The sequence below is a fragment of the Takifugu flavidus genome, unplaced genomic scaffold, assembly GCF_003711565.1.
Source record: "Takifugu flavidus isolate HTHZ2018 unplaced genomic scaffold, ASM371156v2 ctg739, whole genome shotgun sequence".
Classification (NCBI taxonomy): domain Eukaryota; kingdom Metazoa; phylum Chordata; class Actinopteri; order Tetraodontiformes; family Tetraodontidae; genus Takifugu; species Takifugu flavidus.
The window spans coordinates 1-7,930 of record NW_026622349.1 but is presented as its reverse complement, the minus strand read 5'-3'; the positions used below and the strand labels follow the sequence as shown (position 1 = coordinate 7,930).

Genomic DNA, 7,930 nt, shown 5'->3' with positions numbered 1-7,930 from the left:
CTTCAAGGTACGGCAAAGCAGGTGTTAAACTGAGTTACGTTGTGGCGGACACATAGGGGTGTATCTCACACCCAGGTGATGCATGGGGTGATGGACGTGGTTAGCCCTTCATTAGATGCACTGTTCGAAGCGCCATTTAGTATTGTCTGGTGGATGCGGAATAAAGACGTTTAAACCATCTGCTCAGTCTGAGTCGTTCCTCGTCCTGCCACAACGTCACAATAACATCAGCACAGTTTTGCCTTTAGGTACAGTCAACTTTCCCCTGCTGCCCCCGAGAGGCATGGTGTGAGGGTGTAGTTTGTCACCCGCGCTGTTCTTTACTCTTATGTTAAGACTCAGATCAACCACACAAACAACAGGAGTCCTTGCAAGGTAGAGCTGAACAGCAGTTCAAGCTTCATCTGTCAACTCTGCTCGTCTGCTGCTCGCTCGCCTCTTTTATTTGGTGCATACAAGATTTATGTCAATCAGGACCTCACGATTCCTTGTTTCCTAACTACTTTTCCGATCTTAAGACCTCCTTGTCTGATCGAACAGGGTATCTCTAAGCGCTGGTTATATAAACAGCTCCAGCACTTAGTTTAAACATTCACACATTCCTTTTCTTAACAATATTCCTTAAACACTCTAAATCTACTCATCATAGCATTTAAATGATAATAGCAATAACAACAATAATTCTTCTCACAATGGCATTTAGTTACAGTGAGTGAGTTAAATACGTAAAACACAGCATCTCTTTGCACACATTTCATTTGTTAATGAAGAAAAATGACCAAAAATATGGTAAAATGAAGTATAATGTAGAAGTCAGCCTTAATCAGCCCCTCCAGAGTATTCCCTGACATCAGAGTAGATGCTTCTTTCTCTTCTCTGTATCATCATTTCTCACTGATTTTCTTCGAGCAATGTTTGGAATGGCGTAAACCAAATCCTGCTCCTCACTGGTCTGGGAGAAAACATGGACAATCATTATTATTGACATTATGTATGGCTGTTTATCATGTCTTTACCTGTTGATTACAGTGATCAACATGACTTTTACAGCAGTTCTTTGCAGAGTATAATATAGAAATATAGACAATATAGAAATTAAAACACCAAAGTGCTAAAAAGAAAAATCTACAATAATCACAATAATACAATGAACAATATTAAGAAACAATTTCAGGTTGAGAGGAGCAGAACTGATCAAACCTGACCAGACCAATTTTAAATTTTAAATCGGTCCTTCTATGGATACAAAGCAGCTCTTAAAACTCTTAAAAGCTGAGCGATAACGTCGTCATATTTGTATCTGTGTGTAATTTTATTTGAATTGTCTTAATAAACAATGTGTTTCCTACATTTGCATTAATTTCCTCTCACGGGGGTCCTCACTTCAGAGTAGACTCTTGTCTTTGAGACGACCTCTGTCTGGTTGAGCTTTGCTCCTGGTGAAGACTGGAGCAGAAACACATCTCCTCTTCTGTCTGAGCAGACACAGGGAAAAATCTCATGTTAATCAAAAATCAGTATTTACACGTCTATAACGCTTTTGATTGTTCTGATCCTCACCGGCTGAGTGTCCTCGTCACTCGCGCCTGTTGTGCAACTGAGTACGGCAGCTGTTTTAAAAATAAGAGAAATAAAAAAACAGCAGAGTAAAACGAGCTGTTTGGTGAAAGAAAAGTACACAAGTGAAGTAAATTTGCCCAAAATGCTTCTCAAGTAACTTTAAGACATTTTAGAGACGTGTTTCTTACCAGTGCAACAGCCACAAAGGTTGTTCTTCTGCTCAGTCCTCAGATAAATAAAAAGGACGATGAGACCAACGGACACAGCAGCACCGAGTGTGTATAAAACTGTGGAGATTATATGGCAATCTTTAATTTTCACTGAAATCATAAAATTAAAATAATTAGCATATTTATTGCCAATTTGAAATACAGGAAGTAGAATGCAAAAATCAACTTTTACCTTCAATTTCGGGCTCTGAGCAGTTCCCCCATGTCTGCTCACATTTTCCGACGGAAAAACACAAATCTCCAGAAGAGCAGATGTTACTGAAGACGCTGTTTCTGGATCTGTTTAAGTTGTTTTCATCGACTTCCACGTTGTTTCTGCAATGAAAACTGAAAAATGGCCCAACAGATCTGGAGCCACAGCAGCAGTTGTTGAGGTCATCCAGAGACGTTGGGTTCTCGGAGTCAGAGAGGACGGGACACTGGAGGAGCACAGAGCGTTCTCCAGGGGTCGGATCATAGAGATGAGCCTTGGGGACACCATCACCTTCGGATTCGGAGACAAAATTAGGCACAAATGAATTCTGATAAATGAACTGTGATGTTCCAAGATGAACTATGTCCAAACCAGCAGATATTCACCTACTACTGTTAGGTCTACTCTTTTCAAAATTGCATCATGTATGATGATTTTGAGATGATTTTCCGAGGAGTTCAGGTAAGGTTCCAGGAATAACTCTGATCCATAAGAGGGTTTCTAACGTCTTGCGGGGACACTTCAGTCTCACAGTCTCTCCAACAGTTTCTTTCTTGGTCTCAATGATGTTATTTGTGCATCCTGTAAAGGCAAATAATACACCCAACATAGGAAAATGTGTTTGATCTCTTCAAAATGACAGAGCAAAGAGCAGATTCTTGGAACTAATGAGTAAAAAAAAAAGTAGTTTCTGGGTTACGGTACTTACTACCCCCAAATCTGACAGGAAAGAGGAGGATATATAAAATAGAATCACCATTCTCTACTTAGTGCGCCTGTCGCGTCTCACGGGTTAAAGGTGCTGCTCAAATGATCAGATGAAGGAAACAGTTTCATCACAGTGTGCTTGGTTCTCAGTAAGAGCACAGGGGAGGAGATATCAACTCGTTTTCCAACCTCTGAAAACTGAAGCAGAGTTTTTAAGTTTTTAAAGTAAAAGCACTGTGATGACATTTCCCCTTTTCTTAAATCTGAGAGTATTTAGTTTTGATGGTGAAGGAATTCATTTGAATTTTAGCTCCCTGACTCGCCAACCAGAAATTTACAGCAGTAACCCAAAAATTATGTTTAGAAGAGATTTTGGTTTGTGTTTTAGCACATCCAATAAGATCATCTACACTTCAAACCAATTTAATTTAAACTAATTTACTAATAATTACATGTATTTAATATAGAATAATATTAAGAATGAACAAACTCTCTCCTTGAGGCAAGTGTGGTGAGGCAGAAACCATGAAATGACCCTGTTTCCTTTAACCCAACTGGTAGAGAGAGGAAGAGGTGCAATAGAGGGGGTTAGAAAGACAATAGACACGTTCAGCACAAAAATATTTAGATTTAAAATTCAAAGAACAATAATATACAAGTCTGTTTAAGCGAAGTGGAAAACAAGTGTGTAATGACTTCATCTACCACGAGGGGGAGACATACATGCTGCAGTACATATTAAAATTGTACTGCAGCACCAACAATTACGCATTTGTGCTTAAACATGCAGCAGTTTTTGAACCTGAACTGGAACCAGTAGGTCTGTTTGATGTGGCTCAATCTAATAGGCAGTCCATCAAAGTCTGGTGACATCCTGATGTGCAGAATTATTTAAACAAATGATAAACTAGGATTGCATTATTAATTATTAATTCTTATTATTTTGTGTCTAATCAGCTCACATAGAAGATTCTTATAAAGCTAGCCACACGGTGCTTTAATACTAGACCAATGTCTGCGGATGTCCAGACCTCCAGTGGATATAGAAGAGTTTGAACATTTTTCGCTTAATTTATAATCTAGGCCAATGGTTTGACAGACAATTATGTGGTTTAGACAGTTCATATGTTTCAATTTCCGTGTATATTGGATGCATCTGTTCATTTTCAACCAAATGTCTGTTTTCCTTATATACATAGTAACTTATTAACGGCTGCCTTACAAATAAACTTAAATTATTGGGAAAAATCTGTAACAAAACATAAAAGGTACGTTTTTAGCCTTTTTTAACACACTAAAGCAACTTTTAGTTAATTCTGGTTCATAATAACAAAATGCTTTTGCTGGGACACACCAGCATTATTTTGAGCAAGTTTCAGAACAGTTAACAAACCTACAAAAAAGACAATATGGAAATTAAAACACCAAAAGTGCTAAAAAGAAAAATCTACAATAATAACAATAATACAATGAACAATATTAAGAAACAATTTCAGGTTGAGAGGAGCAGAACTGATCAAACCTGACCAGACCAATTTTAAATTTTAAATCGGTCCTTCTATGGATACAAAGCAGCTCTTAAAACTCTTAAAAGCTGAGCGATAACGTCGCCATATTTGTATCTGTGTGTAATTTTATTTGAATTGTCTTAATAAACAATGTGTTTCCTACATTTGCATTAATTTCTTCTAACGGGGGTCCTCACTTCAGAGTAGACTGTTTCTTTGTCTTTGAGACGACCTCTGTCTGGTTGAGCTTTGCTCCTGGTGAAGACTGGAGCAGAATAACACATCTCCTCTTCTGTCTGAGCAGACACAGGGAAAAATCTCATGTTAATCAAAAATCAGTATTTACACGTCTATAACGCTTTTGATTGTTCTGATCCTCACCGGCTGAGTGTCCTCGTCACTCGCGCCTGTTGTGCAACTGAGTACGGCAGCTGTTTTAAAAATAAGAGAAATAAAAACAGCAGAGTAAAACGAGCTGTTTGGTGAAAGAAAAGTACACAGGTGAAGTAAATTTGCCCAAAATGCTTCTCAAGTAACTTTAAGACATTTAAGAGACGTGTTTCTTACCAGTGCAACAGCCACAAAGGTTATTCTTCTGCATAGTCCTCAGATAAATAAAAAGGACCATGAGACCACCGGACACAGCAGCAATGAGTGTGTATAAAACTATGGAGATTATATGGCCATCTTTAATTTTCACTGAAATCATAAAATTAAAATATAATTAGCATATTTATTGCCAATTTGAAATACAGGAAGTAGAATGCAAAAATAACTTTTACCTTCATTTTTGGGCTCTGAGCAGTTCCCACATGTCTGCTCACATTTTCCTACGGAACAACACAAATCTCCAGAAGAGCAGATGTTACTGAAGACGCTGCTTCTGCATCTCTTTAAATTGTTTTCATCCACTTCCACGTTGTTTCTGCAATGAAAACTGAAAAATGGCCCAACAGATCTGGAGCCACAGCAGCGGCTGTTGAGGTCATCCAGAGACGTTGGGTTCTCGGAGTCAGAGAGGACGGGACACTGGAGGAGCACAGAGCGTTCTCCAGGGGTCGGATCATAGGGATGAGCCGTGGGGACACCATCACCTTCGGATTCGGAGACAAAATTAGGCACAAATGAATTCTGATAAATGAACTGTGATGTTCCAAGATGAACTATGTCCAAACCAGCAGATATCACCTACTACTGTTAGGTCTACTCTTTTCAAAAATGCACTTTTCGCCGTCATGCAGAAATAAACTCCAGTATCATTCACACGTGGTTTTTAATTCAAATCAAATGATCCTGATTCCATTTGGGTTGTGAAGAGAGAATCTTTTGTATGTTCAAGTGATTTTCCGAGGCGTTCAGGTAAGGTTCCAGGAATAACTCTGATCCATAAGTGGGTTTTTGCCGTCGTGCGGGGACACTTCAGTCTCACAGTCTCTCCAACAGTTACATTCTTGGTCTCAATGATGTTATTTGTGCATCCTGTAAAGGCAAATAATACACCCAACATAGAAAAATGTGTTTGATCTCTCCAAAATGACAGAGCAAAGAGCAGATTCTTGGAACTAATTAGTAAAAAAAATGTAGTTTCCTGGGTTACTTACCCCCAAATCTGACAGGAAAGAGGAGGATATAAAATAGAATCACCATTCTCTACCTAGTGCGCCTGTCGTGTCTCACGGGTTAAAGGTGCTGCTCAAATGATCAGATGAAGGAAACAGTTTCATTACAGTGTGCTTGGTTCTCAGTAAGAGCACAGGGGAAGTGATATCAGCTCGTTTTCCAACCTCTGAAAACTGAAGCAGAGTTTTTAAGTTTTTAAAGTAAAAGCACTGTGATGAATTTTCCCTTTTTTTTTTTTTTTTAAATCTGAGAGTATTTCGTTTTGATGGTGAAGGAATCATTTAAATTTTAGCTCCCTGACTCGCCCCCCAGAAATTTACAGTCGTAACCCAAAAATTATGTTTTGAAGAGATTTTGGTTTGTGTTTTAGCACATCCAATAAGATCATCTACACTTCAAACCAATTTAATTTAAACTTTACTAATAATTACATGTATTTAATATAGAATAATATTAAGAATGAACAAACTCTCTCCTTGAGGCAAGTGTGGTGAGGCAGAAACCATGAAATGACCCTGTTTCCTTTAACCCAACTGGTAGAGAGAGGAAGAGGTGCAATAGAGGGAGGTTAGAAGGACAATAGACACGTTCAGCACAAAAATATTTAGATTTAAAATTCAAAGAACAATAATATACAAGTCTGTTTAAGTGAAGTGGTAAGCAAGTGTGTAATGACTTCATCTACCACGAGGGGGAAACATACATGCTGCAGAACATATTCAAATTGTACTGCAGCACCAACAATTACGCATTTGTGCTTAAACATGCAGCAGTTTTTGAACCTGAACTGGAACCAGTAGGTCTGTTTGATGTGGCTCAATCTAATAGGCAGTCCATCAAAGTCTGGTGACATCCTGATGTGCAGAATTATTTAAACAAATGATAAACTAGGATTGCATTATTAATTATTAATTCTTATTATTTTGTGGTCTAATCAGCTCACATAGAAGATTCTTATAAAGCTAGCCACATGGTGCTTTAATACTAGACCAATGTCTGCGGATGTCCAGACCTCCAGTGGATATAAAGAATAGTTGAACATTTTTCGCTTAATTTATAATCTAGGCCAATGGTTTGACAGACAATTATGTGGTTTAGACAGTTCATATGTTTCAATTTCCGTGTATACTGATGCATCTGTTCATTTTCAACCAAATGTCTGTTTTACTTATAGTACATAGTAACTTATTAACGGCTGCCGTACAAATAAATTTTGCTTTAACAAACAAGATTAAACACTAAATTATTGCCCACAAATCAGATCAAAGACAGCAGCTCATCATCGGTCAAACACTGAGGACACCAGACTTTGGAAGAATCTATCAATTAGTTTTTTTTCTGTTCATATGTAGAAATTCAGCAGTAATCAAACTACTGTGGAGGAACCTCTCACAGACTGCCTCACACACACACACACACACACACACAAACTCACACACACACACACACAAACACACACACCGCACACACACACACACACACACAGGCAACAGAACGTCCACAGTCCAGCCCAGGAAGCCGTGCTCCACATTGAAGCCGAAACGACACAAATGAGGGTTCAAGTTTCCTGTTGGCTGATGTTATTGTGAGCTGTGACCTCACAGGCTGCTGAGAAGGAGCTTTCCTGGATAGAAATGTGTTAATATAAAAGATAATAGATTAGATTAGATTAGATTCAACTTTAATGTTATTGCACATCTACAGGTAAAGAGCAACAAAATGAAGTTTAGCATCTAACCAGAAGTGCAAAAGAAGCAGCAAGTGAGGATAATAACTTAATAAATACAGTATGCGCGGTTATTTTTACAGTCGTTTACCAGGTTGTGCTATAAACATATTTTACAGATGGTGTTTACATTAAATGCCTTAGACTATAAGTTCAGGAGCTATTTAGCTATTTACATAAGATAGAGGAGATGTGCAAATCATAAATTACGTGTATACAGATGAGTGCGCAGGACAGGTTTAAACAGTAGCTACGTTGGTTACTAAGCTAGTGAGTTGTTGTGTAAACTGCTGTAGTGTAGTGTGTGGTGTGGAGTGTAAGGGTCAGCAGGAGTTCAACAGGGACACCGCTCTGGGGAAGAAGCTGTTCCTCAGTCTACTGGTCC

The 7,930-nt window shown here is 38.4% G+C and overlaps 1 protein-coding gene across 4 annotated transcripts; it reads right to left on the bottom strand.

The window, feature by feature from the left end:
- Positions 1–543: 543 nt before the first annotated feature.
- On the bottom strand, positions 544–6,014 carry LOC130521154 (uncharacterized). 4 transcript variants are annotated; one of them, XM_057024788.1, is made up of 8 exons: positions 5,801–6,014; positions 5,388–5,678; positions 4,982–5,293; positions 4,767–4,898; positions 4,581–4,630; positions 4,397–4,495; positions 1,561–1,610; positions 1,027–1,475 (listed from the first exon to the last, which is right to left on the bottom strand). In XM_057024788.1, exons 2-8 carry the CDS (start codon positions 5,434–5,436, stop codon positions 1,385–1,387), a joined length of 783 nt encoding a protein of 260 aa, XP_056880768.1. In that variant the 5' UTR covers positions 5,437–5,678; positions 5,801–6,014; the 3' UTR covers positions 1,027–1,384. The 4 variants fall into 4 exon arrangements, 3 of the variants coding, with proteins under 3 accessions (XP_056880769.1, XP_056880768.1, XP_056880770.1); XR_008949204.1 differs by lacking the exons at positions 1,027–1,475; positions 1,561–1,610 and adding exons at positions 2,433–2,565; positions 2,696–2,889 and having other exon boundaries at positions 5,388–6,013; XM_057024789.1 differs by lacking the exons at positions 1,027–1,475; positions 1,561–1,610 and adding an exon at positions 544–952 and having other exon boundaries at positions 5,388–6,013.
- Between the last annotated feature and the right edge of the window lie 1,916 nt (positions 6,015–7,930).